This window comes from Danio rerio, chromosome 12 (genome assembly GCF_052040795.2).
Source record: "Danio rerio strain M-AB ecotype USA chromosome 12, GRCz13ab, whole genome shotgun sequence".
Taxonomy (NCBI): Eukaryota; Metazoa; Chordata; class Actinopteri; order Cypriniformes; family Danionidae; genus Danio; species Danio rerio.
In genome coordinates, this window is record NC_141032.1 from 21,949,583 (window position 1) to 21,964,645 (window position 15,063).

The following is a 15,063-nucleotide window of genomic DNA, read 5'->3' on the forward strand; positions in this document are numbered from 1 at the left end:
TAGTCATTGTAAATGCACCGAGCTTTCCTCTGCTTCGTTTAAGCGTTCAAATGCCTGGTTGGGGGACTATCTGTTTTCCAAAGGTATTACAGCACAAATGAACACCTGGAGTCAGGCAGGAGAAGAAAGAGCAAAGCGCTCAGGGGTTTACAGATGTTTGCGTTTGTTCTCTAACAGGGACAGCCCGACAGCCAATGAGAGTGGAGCCAAAACTGCCCGATCAAAAGCCTCCAGCCGCTTCCCCAGACTCGGCCGCAACTCAGCCCGTGAATCCCGGAACCCCGAGCCCCAAAGCGGCGACCTTTAACTCAAAAAGACCCGTCAGTATGGATGTACTGAGCCAAGGACCTTCTGTTATGGATGTACATAACGCCACTGCTGGGAACTACATTTGGTGATAAAAGTGGTGTATATTGGTTTAGTAGCAACTATTGTGCCTGGTGATTTATAACTGACGAAAAAAAGAAGCAAGGATGTCATTTTGACTCACTGCAGTGACATGAAACTTTTATGAGGCTTGTGCGATCGTCTGGATATAATTATTTGCACATCTTCATATGATTTGTTCTTTTTGTAGGCATTTTTTGTTACCACGCTCTGCTGTGTATGAGGCACACAGTTGTATACAAACAATCACTTTCCATTTTTCTGTCTAATAAATTGGCAACTGATTTGATATGAAGGCCTGGTGATGGTCGGTTACTGGAGTCTCGACTCTTGCACTCCAGAGCCTTTGTCGTCTGTCCCTCAAAACCTTTCATTGGAAATTATCCTGGTCTGCCATTATCCTGAATGACCTCGAGAGTACTGTTACACAGAGACCAGCGTGAGTTGACTTTTATTGTGTGGATTGAACAAAATATTTTTTTTTTGTAGTGGGGAAAACCTGTTTGCCCTATTTCAACTACAAGCACAGTGATGATTGGGAAACATTACTAACCAATAGTATTTATGGCTTTTAACATGTTATGATGTATATGGGGGATCGTTGACTGGATGCTTGATGTGTCTGAATGAATAAATAGTCTAGTATCTACTTGAATGTAATGTAGAGTTGCCATCAGAATTTATCTGTAACACACAAAGTAGCAGATCAATTGTGTGCTTTTGCATATGTGTCTGTTTGCAACTTTTTTACTAGCAAGCAACTGTACTGTTTGTGATGCTTTTTCTTAAACAGAGTATCTTTCTGCTCTAAATGTGGCAGGATGCAGCTGTTTCTGCAGCCTTAAGAGTGCAAGAGCTTAATGAATACATGAATAAATACAAATACCAACACATGGTCTGTTTTTTGTGTGTGTGTGTGTTTTTATCATAAAGGTGGGTATCGGTCAGTGCTGGGCTAGTTACTAAAAAATAGTAACTAGTTACAGTTACTAGTTGCTTCATTTAAAAAGTAACTCAATGACTTTATCAATTTAAATTTAAAGCATGACTGTTAAAAGTAATTTTTGACTTTTCCAATTAATTTTCTTTTCAGCCCTTTATTAATCTGGCGGGAATGAACCGCCAACTTATCCAGCATGTTTTACGCAACGGATGCCCTTCCAGCTGCAACCCTTCATTGGGAAACACCCATGCACTCTCATTCATACACATACAGTAAAAAAACAAAACAACAGTTATAGCTACTTTAAAGGAGAACATTGACGTTTTGAAAAAAAAAACTGAACTGAACTGAACTGAAAGTAAATTATTGAAAATAAACCTGCGAGACTTAATTTATGTCCTGCGGCAAAAATATTTTTATTATACTTTCAGTGATCTGCTTGAGGTAAGTCAATTTATTTTTTCTTTTGATGAAGCAGCATTCAACTTAAGCTTTTTAGACCATGCTGCTGACCGGTTTCACGTACTGTACGGCAATGTCTTTAAATAAATCATTTATTTAGGCCTATTTTCATTATTCATTTATTTTCATTATTCGTTTATTATTATGTACAATTGTTGAGACATAAATGAGATAGTAAAATATAATCAACAACGAAAATGGAAATAAAAACAGAAATAAAACAAAAATAAAAATGTCTTGTCTTAGTCCTATCAAAATAGCAAACACTACATCTCTCTATATTTAGGCTGCTTTATTTATTTATTTCTTTAAGACTACTTATTTGTACTAAATGTTTGTGCTTTCATTTTAGTTGTCTTTTACTTCTTCAATTCTATTTTCCAAAATGAATCCTCTTTGCACCTCTTTGCGTGTTAACAAATTTTAAATGATTAATGAAGGAATTATAATGCTTTGACTTATTGTTTAATATCATTTACAAGCACAGAGGCTGCTGTATGGGCTATTTCTGTCTGTTCGCATCCCGTCCCTTTGTGCCCCCTGGCGGTTCATTCACAAACTGCGGTCATACACTAAAAACAGAGCAGCACCTATTTTAAACGGCAGCGGTACATGCTGCGGCGTTAATAGCCACTTTGAACTCTCACCTACTGTACACTACGGACAATTTAGCTTACCCTATTACCTATACAGTGCATGTCTTTGGACTTGTGGGGGAAAACGAAGCACCCGCAGGGAACCTACGCAAACACGGGGTGAACATGCAAGCTCCACACAGAAAAAGCCAACTGACCCAGCTGAGGCTTGAACCAGTGACCTTTTTGCAGTGCTACCAACTGCAATTGTGCTACCCATAAATTACAATTTTGCTAATCAGATAGCAAATGTGTGCTTATATATTCAAAACAAAAAAACATATTAATATTAGTAGAAATTAATAATAGTAATGTTAATAGACTCTCGGTCTCTACCTTGCGCCCATTCGGTTTCTCTCGCAAGCACAATTGGCCTCGCTTGACTGTTTCTTTCGTGTCTTGACTCGGTCTCCCTTGCGCGCCCACTTGGTGTACATTTAATCTCTGCTTTTGCTTGACTTTTGTCCAGTCCGGTGCCTCGTACACGATGCGTTTTCTTTACGGTGGTTGATTGGCATCAATGCCACAATGCGTCGCTGCTGTAAACAGGAAGATTTAGACTAAACTGCAGCCAAAATTAACTTACCAATTAACAGGCAACCGCATTATATTGTAACAATAACAGAGTTACTATATTTAAAAAGTAATGCTTTACAGTGTTAGTTACTGTTAAAAGTAATGCCATTACAGTAATGCATTACTAAGGAGTTATTGCCTAACACTGGTATCAGCACAATGACAGCTTTTTCATTCATTTTCGGCTTTGTCCCTTTATTAATCTTGGGTCACCACAGCAGAATGAACCGCCAATTCATCTGGCATATGTTTCATGCAGTAGATGCCCTTCCAGCTGCAACACAGTACTGGGAAACATCCAAACACACTCATTTACTCTCATTCGTACACTACGAACAATTTAATTTTCAATTCACATACCTGGGGGAACCAGAGCACCCAGAGAAAACCCACGCGAACACGGGGAGAACATGCAAACTCCACACAAAAATGCCAACTGACCCAGCTGAAGCTCGAACCAGTGAACTTTTTGCTGTGAGGTGATCGTGCTATCCACTGCGCCGCCGTGACGCATGACTGTTTTTTTCTACATTTTTAAAAAGTTTCAAATGATTTAAAAGAACTCCCCTTTTTTTGGAAAGAAGCTCATTTACAAGTCTAGTTCTGTAGACTGCAAAAGAAATAATATCCCCCTTCCATTCCAATTTCAATCTGATCAAACTCAATCTGGTTATGTGTTTACATAAACGTTTCTGAATCTGATTAAATTGTGTGGTTATGAACCGATCATTTGGTGCATGTAAACATAACCAAAGGTTTCAGATAAAACTAGTGTTCGGTCACTTGTGAAATGTGATTCGGTACATTTTATTATAAAACCCATGAGAAAAAGCCCTACACTTTACGAAACTACTATATAATGTATATTTGCACTTTTGTCTTAAAGCGTTATAATTACTGATATGCAGTCTCCATGTGCTGGCAGTCAGAAGTAGATCACTGCTCTTCACAGTGTAGCACAGAGAGTGGATTCACAGCTGAATGAATACAGGCCAGACAATCTGTGCACTTCCACTTGGATGAGCATTCAGATAATGTTACTTGTGCTCCTGGTCATGGCTTAGCAACATTTAAAACAGAAAAGCACAGGTCATTAATTTCACAGTATAGGAGGCGCTGTAAATGTCCCTCTCAAATTTGCATTATGAGGATTCATTCGTCCGGTTAGTTAAACATTAAAGAATTTACCTTTATCACGGGGTGTAGTTTATGTCAAGTTTAAAATAAGCTGTTTTATTCATGTGCTACAGTCTTAACATTTATTGTTGAGCTTGAAATTGATTTCCATGAATTTCTCTGCAGAGCTCGGTGACCTTAGTTAAGTCGAGGCTGTTGTATAAACAGTCCTGAGTATTTTTGTGGGAATTCAGATACAATAGGCATTTATTCTCCTCGTTTCTTCCGTTTTCTTTTTTACAATTGATTTGCATCACAAAAAAATCAGACTGTGCATGTATTAAATAAAAGATTTCCTGAAGTATCTGTTCTTTAAGCAAGGAATGGATGTTTGTATCCATTGTTTGTATCCATTTTTCTGTTCACCAACCATGGTCTCAAAAATTCAAACTTGAATACCTGAATGTAATTTTTTTTAACACTTATTTTACACTTGCTTTGTTACATATATTCCACTTACTTGGGTAATAATAAATTGTGCATTATTACATGCAGTCAACCATAAGCCTAATCCTCATCCTGACCCTAACCGTATAGTATACCTTTAAATAGTTGTAGTACATATAAAACGGGACATATTTTCTACAAAAATGGTTACCCTTTTCTTCAAACAGGTTTGGACGGTTTTATGTGAACTGTCTCTTTAATTCTGATTACAAAAATTCTTCACGGCTGCAATTACATGTAAGAAATTACCGTCAAATGTTTTAATAGGCCAAATGTAAATAAATATGTTTTACCACAAAGGTAATTTGAAGAGTTAGTTTTCACAACAATGCCAGTTAATGTAAGAAGGCTGGATGATTGATTAATTTTTCTGATTTCTCCAATCGTTATCTTTTTGTTATTCATATAAAGGGCCCTATCATACACCCGGTGAAGTGGGGCGCAAGATGTGGCGCAATAGTCTTTTGGTAGTTTCAGCTTGGGGCAAGAGTCGTTTTGAGGCGTTGCGCTACCCTGTTAAAATAACAAATGCATTAGCGCTCATTTGTGCGCCCATAGGCGTTCTGGTCTAAGAAGGAAGGCGTTCTAAGGCGGACCACTGGCGCGTTGCTATTTTGAGAAACTTCAGATTTGAGAAAACCGTCAAAATAGAGCCCAAAGAGTTTAATATAATAAGGACAATTTAATTTGATTAAGGATGACATTAAACTGTACATTTTAAGTAAAAATGTTTTAAAGTATTCACTTCTTCAAAAAATCTTGAAAAAATGTATTCGAGGAAATTACATTTTAAAGGGCACCTATGATGAAAATCAACGTTTGTAAACTGTTTGGACAGAACTGTGTGTGTGTCCACTGTCATATTGAGGTGATATAAACCCAACAATTAATTTTTTTATTTTTTTACATTTCTCAGTTATTTTGTGGGCCCACCGCAAAGTGAAGCAGTGCAGTTTTCCCTGACCACCGAATTAATTGACATATGCCATGTTTCTATAATAGCATGCATACACACGTCAACAGAACATTTTTTTGCAAATAAACTGGGACTAAAATATTTGTTACAACTCCCTCTGAAGTTCAAAATGTTTTTAAAACAGAGCATGTCTGTAGTGAAGACAGTAATTCCTTACCACTATAACCACCACAGGCCGATGGTGTCAGTAAACGCTAATATGTGTAGGTGTGTGTGTATAGGATTTGTGTGGGACTCATCATTTCAGAAAGGCTTGAATAAACTCTAAAGCTTTCTAAAGTAAGCTTACGTGGTGTTTTTGACTAATGAGCTGTATTTTAGCTTTATCCGTGTCTGTATCTGTCACTATGCTGTTTATCTGGCGTAATGCATTATGAGAAGTGGATACGCACAAGGTAATGGTAGGCAGGGAGAAGAAGCTCATTTAGATTTAAAGCCACAGGCTACAAAACAGCTACATTAATTCTGGAGGCTATAATAAGTTATCTGATGGATATTTCGAGCTGAAACTTACTGGCTCATTTTAGAGTCACCAAAAGCTTATCTTACATCTTGAAAAAGGGGTAAAATAGGTACCCTTTCAAATCTCACAATATTGTTTTTGCTGTATTGTTGGTCAAATAACTGCGGGTCTTAAGGCTAATTTATATTCACTCTTATGCCACAAAAAAATTGACAGTGCGGCACAGAATCTCTACTGCTTACTAACATTTCGAAAGGGAATGTGAGAATAAAAGAAGCACTTAAAATAGTCTGAGAGTAGCATTATATTACTGTGATAAGTCTAAGTTACTAAATATACAAGTGTAATTTAATTATTGTTTTAAATATTTTTACATTTTAACATTGAAATCATCAGCACCAAGTAGCAGCACCGATGTTCAACCCACTCACATAAAGAATATAATTTCACACAAAAGCTTGTAGCTTTAATGGTCTAGTATGGGAATTTGACACACAGTGGTTGTACTAGGCATTGCATTTTTGGATTAAAACAAATGCAAGCGCAGGTTGCCAGACTAACAGGCGTGAGTCTGACGGTCGACCCTAAAGGTTTATTTGATCCATGTTCTAAATAAAAGCAACGGCACACGATAGAAGCAATATTTTCCCTATTAATAGGAGTTTTTGATCTAAACAACTCCTCAAATTGATATATTAGAAACGGCTTCTATTTCGTGCAGCTGAGCAACATAAACCTTATTGACAATGATCACCTCAGGTACTCCTCATGTGCTTTATTCAGTGTTGAATGCTAATAATGTGAGTTTGAATGCCATTTTACATGACATTTATTGCCATACTACTGAAAGCAGCAGCAGATCTGAAAAATAAAATAATCTGTCTGAAATTGAACTTTAGAACTGTGAAATAATGCAAACCAACACATATCAGTGATTCAGCATGTACATTTAGGCCCAATCCCAATTCCACCCCTTAGCCCTTCCCCTTACCCCTACTCCTTGTTTTGCGTGTTCACATCAAGGGGTAGGGTTGTCCCAATTCTCTTTAGCTGGAAGGCGTAGGACTAAGGGGAAGGGATAAATAGCCCTTTGAACAAAGATTTTTCAGGACCACACTCGAAACCAAGGTGTAAGAAAAATTTCCAGAAAACATCAGCCACAATGGCAGAATCAGTGCACCTAGAAGTAAGGAGATCCACAAATGAGTTTTTTTTTTTTGTCATCACTACAGTACGAATTATTACAACAAACAAGCACATTTTAATATAATCATAACCGTGTTCATGTTTTACCATTATGCTTTAAAAAAACTTTAAATTTGCAATCTATAATCATAACTCTTGTACAGCAGTCCCACAACATTCTAACACTCGATGACACTTGAATACCCTGTCAGTAATGTCTAGTCGCTGGGAATGACCTTTTTACAGTGTCTGCTATAATGTTAATGTTGTTTTTGGTGTGTTTACATTGATGCATATGGCAGATAAATACAAAAAATAACACAACTGGAATAACTACAGCGGTCGTGATCCTCTGATCTCATATGAAGCAAGAGATCACGATGATATATAATGACGTGTGTGACGTTAAAAGAAACAAGACGTGGAACCCAAATGCAAGTAAAAGTCTTTAATGCTGAACTTAAACAAAACAGGGAAAATTTTGAGTGGCTGGAAGTAAAGGAACAATAGAAGCAATTAAAGAGATGGTCCGGTTCGGCAGCGCCGATCAATGTTTATATAACTCATCAACAGAGCGGATCAAACATTCGTCATAGAAGAAACAGGGATGTCTCCGATGTACTCATCAACAGAGCAGATCAAACACTCATCGTAGAAGAAGCAGGGATCATCAGAGACAGTAACAAGGAAATCAACCAAACCACTCACCACCAGCGATATCAGCGAGAGGAGCCTGACAAAAACACAAAGGACCGTGAGCAAACAACGAACTGACAAAGTGAGACAGGAACGCTGAACATTTATAAGCACATAAAATGCGCTACACCTGCAGCGCGCTGATAATCAGCCGAGCTGTGCTACGCAACAGTTCCGGTAACAAAGATCATGTGACCGCTAAGCTGATGACATGAAAACAAACATCCACTGACAGCCACGCGACTTCCACACATCGGCTTTAGCCATGGTGCATGCCCCCACTTGGAGGAGGGTCTGTCTGGCCCTATTCCAAGTGCGGCGGCACCTCTGGACAAAGGCATGAACAGAGGGAACCGCAACTTCGGATTCCAGACTGGGAAAAACTGGTGGCTGGTAACCTAGACTACACTGAAACGGAGAAAGGCCCGTGGCAGACACTGGTAACGAATTATGTGTGTACTCCACCCACGAAAGTTGTTGGCTCCAGGAGGATGGATTCTGCGAGACCAAACATCGCAATGTACGCTCAAGATCTTGATTGGCTCTCTCAGTCTGGCCGTTACTCTGGGGATGAAAACCAGAAGAAAGCCAGTGGCCCCCAATAAACGACAGAATTCTCTCCAGAATTTAGAGACGAAATGCGGCCCCCTGTCAGAGACCACATCCCTCGGGAGGCCATGAATGCGAAAAACATGGTCAATGACAGCAACCGCTGTCTCTCTGGGTGACAGTATTTGGGCAGAGAGATAAAATGTGCAGCCTTCAAGAACCTGTCCACCACGGTTAAAACTACCGTGTTACCGTTAGAGGATGGAAGACCCGTAACAAAATCTAGCGAGATGTGTGACCAGGGTCTCGAAGGCACTGACAGCGGGTGGAGGAGTCCAGCAGGTGGGCGATTGGAAGACTTGGAAATCGCACAGACAGAGCAAGCCAAAACAAAATTGCGCACATCACAAGCCACAGCTGGCCACCAAAATCATTTTTTGATAACAAATAATGTGCGACTCACCCCTGGGTGACAAGCTACCTTGGAGGAATGACCCCACCAGACAACGTCGGACCATAATCCCTCTGGCATGAACAAACAAATCGGTGGGCATCCGATCGGGGGCGTTACCCCATCCAGGGCTGCACGGACCCTCGGCTCAATCTCCCAGGAAATGTTCGCTACGATGATGTTCTGAGGGAGCACAGGATCAGGAGATGACTTGCGATCCGAAGGATCGAAAAGATGTAACAACGCATCAGGTTTGATGTTCTTGGAACCTGGTCTATACGAGATGGTAAAATTAAACCGTCCGAAAAATAATGCCCACCGAGCCTGCCTGGAGTTCAATCTTTTAGCGGATCTAATATATTCAAGATTTTTATGATCGGTCCAGACGATAAAAGTCGGCACCCCCGGGCCTTCTAACCAGTGACGCCACTCCTCCAAAGCAAGCTTGACGGCCAACAATGTCGTAATTTTTTCAGCAGGAGATAATCGATGAAAAAAATACGTGCAAGGATGGACCTTGCCATCCGCGGCGGAGCGCTGGGACAGGATGGATCCGACCCCAACCTCTGACGCGTCGACCTCCACCACAAACTGCCGGGAAAGATCAGGGGCAATGAGTATCAGGGCTGAAACGAAGCAGCCTTTTAGTTTGGAAAAGGCAGCTTCGGCTGCGCTGGACCACCTGAACTGCGTTTTGGAGGAGGTCAAGGAAGTCAGAGGTGCGGCGAGCTGGCTGAAATTGCGAATAAAACGCTGGTAAAAATTGACCAAACCCAGAAACCTCTGCAGGGGCTTACGGGAATCTGGGGTTGGCCAATCTACCACAGCCTGAATCTTCTCTGGATCCATGCGAATCCGTCGACTGACACGATATGTCCCAAGAACTGAACCGACTGTGCATGAAAAACGCATTTCTCCGCCTTGACATAAAGCCCATTCTCTAGCAGCCTCTGCAACACTCGTCTGACATGTTGAATATGTTCCTAGAGAGAGTGAGAAAAAATCAGAATGTCATCCAGGTAGACATTAATAAACTGATCTATCATATCTCTCAACATGTCGTTGAGGAGTGCCTGGAAAACAGCCGGAGCGTTGGTAAGGCCGAAGGGCATAACGTAGTACTTAAAATTCCCTCTAGGGGTGTTAAAAGCTGTTTTCCACTCATCTCCGGGTCTTATGCAAACCAAATGATAAGCATTGCGAAGATCTAATTTTGTGAAAAAGTTCGCCCCTGCTGTTGCTCGAAGGCTGAAGACATCAGCGGCAAAGGATAAGTATTCTTAACCGTGATGCTGTTCAGCCCTCGATAGTCTATGCACGGACGAAGGGAACCATTCTTCTTTTTCACAAAAAAAAAATCCCGCCTCCGCTGGTGAAGAAGACGGGTGGATGATCTTGGCTGCTAAAGAATCAGAAATATATTTCTCCATGGCCTCACTCTCTGGAACAGACAGTGAATATAACTTGCCTTTAGGCGGAGATGTACCTGGCAGTAATTCTATAGCACAGTCATAGTCTCAGTATGGTTTCCTGAAGTGATGAGTCTTATAGGAGCTGTAATATGTTTAATAGTTGGGAGAGGTAGACTGCTAAGTGCGTGAACAGCTATGGGTGAAGAAAGGGGAAAACAAGGATTTTTTAACTTCTTAGCTAAATCAGAGTCAATAAAACTCCCCTCTGCTCCTGAATCAATGAGCGCATGACAGGGATGAAAGTTCGAATTGAATTCCAATTTAATGGGTAGGAAAGTGGAATCGGGAGAGTCCTTCCCTGTCATGACCTCGCCCACCAAAAGACTCTTGGCCGGACATAAAGCCGCATAATGACCAGCAACCCCACAGTACATGCACAAGCACTCATTGTATCAACACTCATTGTAGAAGAAGCAGGGATCATCAGAGACAGCAACAAGGAAATCAACCAAACCACTCACCACCAGCGATATCAGCGAGAGGAGCCTGACAAAAACACAAAGGACTGTGAGCAAACAACGAACTGACAAAGTGAGATAGGAACGCTGAACATTTATAGGCACATAAAATGTGCTACACCTGTAGCGCGCTGATTATCAGCCGAGCGGCGCTACGCAACAGTTCCGGTAACAATGATCATGTGACCGCTCAGCTGATGACATGAAAACAAACATCCACTGACAGCCACGTAACTCCCACACAAACACAGAGAGAAAAGCACACATACTTAGAAACACGTATCATGATAATGAACTGTCACACAATGCAGACACTTCAAATAAGGAGCAGATGGATCCACAACCGTGACAACGTGTGCAGGTGCTGTAGCGGTATCCCATTTCTTAAAGGTAAATTTTAAAGCCCTTCCCCTTCACCCTTAGTTGTAAGGGCCAAGGAGAAGGGGTAGGGGTACAAAAATAGAATTGAAAGCGGGCCTTAATAATGTTAAAGAAGTTTAATATGTATTATTAGATCATTAACCTTACCATTTCAATGGAGTGTAGTGAGTGCATTATTCTGTGCTTCTAAATGAATGTATTTAAATTTCTGTTGTGTTTCATCTAGTGCAAACAACTAAATTGCTTATCACTGCAAATCTGGTCACGTAGAATTTTTTTAGGACACAGGGTTACAATGTAACCTGCTCACCTAATGTTTACGCTCATAATACTATTTGCTAATAGATATCCTAATGTGAACCTCTGAATCTTTAAGAACCTTTATAACTGAATGAGTGAAATATGCGGTTTTCCACCACGAACACCCAGGGTGCTGAAGTGTAATTGGCTAAACTGGCATTGAATAGGTTATAAGAACCAAAACAAAGACAGAACGCTCATTTTCAAAGCAGAATATCTGACTTCAGCATTGTTTTTCAGATAAAGAATGTTTGCATGTTTCTTAAATATCTGCAAACATATTATGGTATTTCTATGCTTTAAAAGACTCATAAACTTACATACAGCACCTTTAAGGGATTTAACACTAGATCCAGCTACATCTTTATCAATGGTTCCATGAAAACACTTTAACATTGAAGAATTATTTTCATCCCACAAAATATTTTTTGAACTGTGTAAAAATATTAGTAGGATTCTTGTAGAATAATTTTTCTGACTTAAGATATTTATACTTATTTGAAATTTTTATCTATAGAGTGTACATCAGTGTATCAGTCAGCATACGAGAGGAAACACGCTGTCATTTGCTAACAATCCGCAAAATTCACACTCAATTCCAAATCGAAGGCTTAATGAGCAGAAGCAGCCGACAGGTTTTAAATACAACATGTGTCGCTTGCATAAACAGTTGGGGCAGAAAGACAAGCCAGATTTCGACGGTAATTCAGCTTTGCTTGGGGATCATCTGTTGCGGTTGGCTCTGTTTGCTTTGATGGAAAAGCTGGGAGGAGACGTCATATCAGGCCCATCTGGGAGTGTGAGAGGTAAGAGAGAGAGAGAAAGGCCTTGTGTATAAGAAAGCATGGCACAGTATGTGTCATTTCATCGCAGGAACACAAACAACATCAGTCACCCAACATCCCAATCGAGTCCTTTTCCAACAAGCCCATCAAGATTCAGAACGGAAACGGGAGGCAACCATATGAGAAGAGAAGATTGTCCTCATTAGAAATGTGCTATTTATATGCAGCTTTGTGTGTTTATTGCAAATGTAATTATGATTCAATTATTGTGATTATGCTAATCTGGTGTGTACAAGTCTTAGCGAGACACGAAAACACTCAACAACAAAGAACAGGTACTTGGAGAAGGAAAGCAAACATACTGTGTCTAATTTAGGAACGAAAGGAAGCTGATGCTTCGACACGTTCCATAGATCTAGACAGGAGGTGTCTTAGCTGAGCTTTATAGATCTGCCTGTCCCTGCGAACGTGTCCGCTGTGAGAACCAGACGTTACAGAGATGATCTGTGGCAGCAAACAGCAGATACATGCTGTTCACATTTATTCACACACATATGGTGGGCTGACCACACTGCCTCATGCCAACACACACCAGATTAACCTTCCATGAAGCCAGAGTTCTGCTTGGGGCCCTTATACTGAGAGCACACATGATGTCTGATAAGAGGAGAGACAAAAAACAAAATAAAATAAAATTTAATAAAATAAATGCTGTAAAATTGAACTGGGTTTAGCCTAAAATCAAAATCTCTATTAATTGAACATTTTAACTCGATTTAATAAACAATTTTTTATTATTTATTTAAATTTTTCCCCTAATAGATCACCGACAGGTTTTATACAGTAAATGTGCTTACACATTACAAGTGGAAGAATTTTGAATAAATGGTGCAGTACTTGATTTAAAAATAACTGAAGGAAACGCACACTATCTGCTATCTGTGATCATTTATTAAACATTAACATTGAACAACAACTGAAATTAAATCACACATTGCCCAAAACCAACAGTCACAAATTAATAACTTGCACTTTTGAAAACAAAATTAATTATTTAAATGTTTTTCATATTAAAAGTAGAAAATAAGCAGTATCTTTTCTAAAAGAAAAAAGTCTTGTAAATAATGTTTTAAGCAGTGCATTTCTTGAATTTTCTGTAAATAAATATTTTAATGTAAATAATAATTTTATTGTAATGGAAAATATTACGTCTCAAGGTATCTGGTGCAGCTTTCAAACATCTTCATAAAGCAAACATAATTACATTTTTGAGAGGTGCTCGCAAAGGCTGCACCTGACCTGACCACACCTGTGCGTTCGACGCAGACGTTTAAACCAGCCTTAACAGAGGTGCGTTTCCCACACAACGACATAACTCGTGGCTGAACTATAAAAGTACAATGCATCATTTGCGAAAAAAGTGATGTAGTACCGAGTGTTTTTTTGAACCACATTAGTTATAATGTAAAACGCTCATAATAACCCTTTAAACGGGGTTAAGTAAAAACTTCTTTAGAGAAGAACCCCATGATATCTTTGTGCAAATCATATTGTTTTATATTGTTTTATACCCATTTAAAAAAAAAACATTATTAGTTTTGGTAAAAACATACTTTAGTTTTCCATATCAATTATAATATATGTAAATGGCACATATATGGCCTGTGTTTCCTTTATAAATATTATTGAGAATATTACATATTCTATTCTAAAACATAAAATCACTTACAAAAGCTAACACATATTCTAATGTAATATACAAGTCAAATAAATAATGAGGCTATTTATTAAGAAATGAATATTAATATTTATTATTTAGTCAAAAAATCCTACTTTAATAATAATAATATTATTAATAATAATATTGATGACCATGATTATTATTAGATAAAAAATAATCATAATAATAAGTAGGATATTGTTTGTTTATTTAAAAAAAAGATTGAAAAGTCTACTTTTACAATTTGACGCATGCGAACCACTGCAGAAATGTTCTAACCAACAGGCCCATGTCATATACAGTACCGATACATTTCTTAAGAAATAACCTACAAAATACAAACATTAACGTATGCTATGGTTTTTGTTTGTTTGTTTTCAGGAGCTTTGCAGCAATGACTGTAAAAAATACACTACAGTAGCTTTGAGACGTAACAAGTTCCACTCGGCTGTCCAAGTTTAAATGTTTGAATGTTCTAAACAAATAGGGCATATGGGGAATAACTGAATAGAACACAGCCAGGAATTATGTTTCTAACTACAGCTCCAGAGGTTGAAACGACAGATTTAAGAAACTTCAAGTCAATGAACTATGTTTGTAACGACGGAACTTGCGACCTTAATTGGCTGAGGATGTTTTTTGGAAAAGCACCCCAGAGTGACTCCACACGTAGTAGGGAATGTAATAGAAAAAATTTACCTGAAAAATTGTGTTGATTACTTTTTGTTTAATCACCCAGCCTTACTGTAAAATACTATAATAATAGTAATTATAATAATTCTTAGCTGTAAATAAGATATCTGAAACACTGTTTAGCAGGAAACTGCATAATGTTTTTACTTCACAATTGCAGACTGGAGGTCCCGTGAGGTACTTTGAATTGTGCATTTTCATTTGATGTTTGACCTAATCTCAACTGAAAAATGAAAAGAGGGTGGGGCATAAAGTAGTTCCTCCTCTTTAAAAAAAAACAACCAATAGTGTTTTTTTTTTACTCGCAG

At 38.8% G+C, this 15,063-nt stretch overlaps 1 protein-coding gene across 2 annotated transcripts in view; it reads left to right on the forward strand.

Annotated features, from left to right (window-relative positions):
• The window catches only part of snx29 (sorting nexin 29), a 265,933-nt gene extending 264,663 nt beyond the window's left edge, over positions 1–1,270 (forward strand). For both annotated transcript variants that reach the window (XR_015504021.1, XM_087276140.1), the window contains exon 21: positions 178–1,270. Coding sequence is in view for 1 of the 2 variants with exons in the window: in XM_087276140.1 (XP_087132266.1) it covers positions 178–307 (130 nt within the window). In the remaining variant the exon portion in view is untranslated. The remainder of the gene's footprint in view (positions 1–177) is intronic.
• Positions 1,271–15,063: the final 13,793 nt, after the last annotated feature.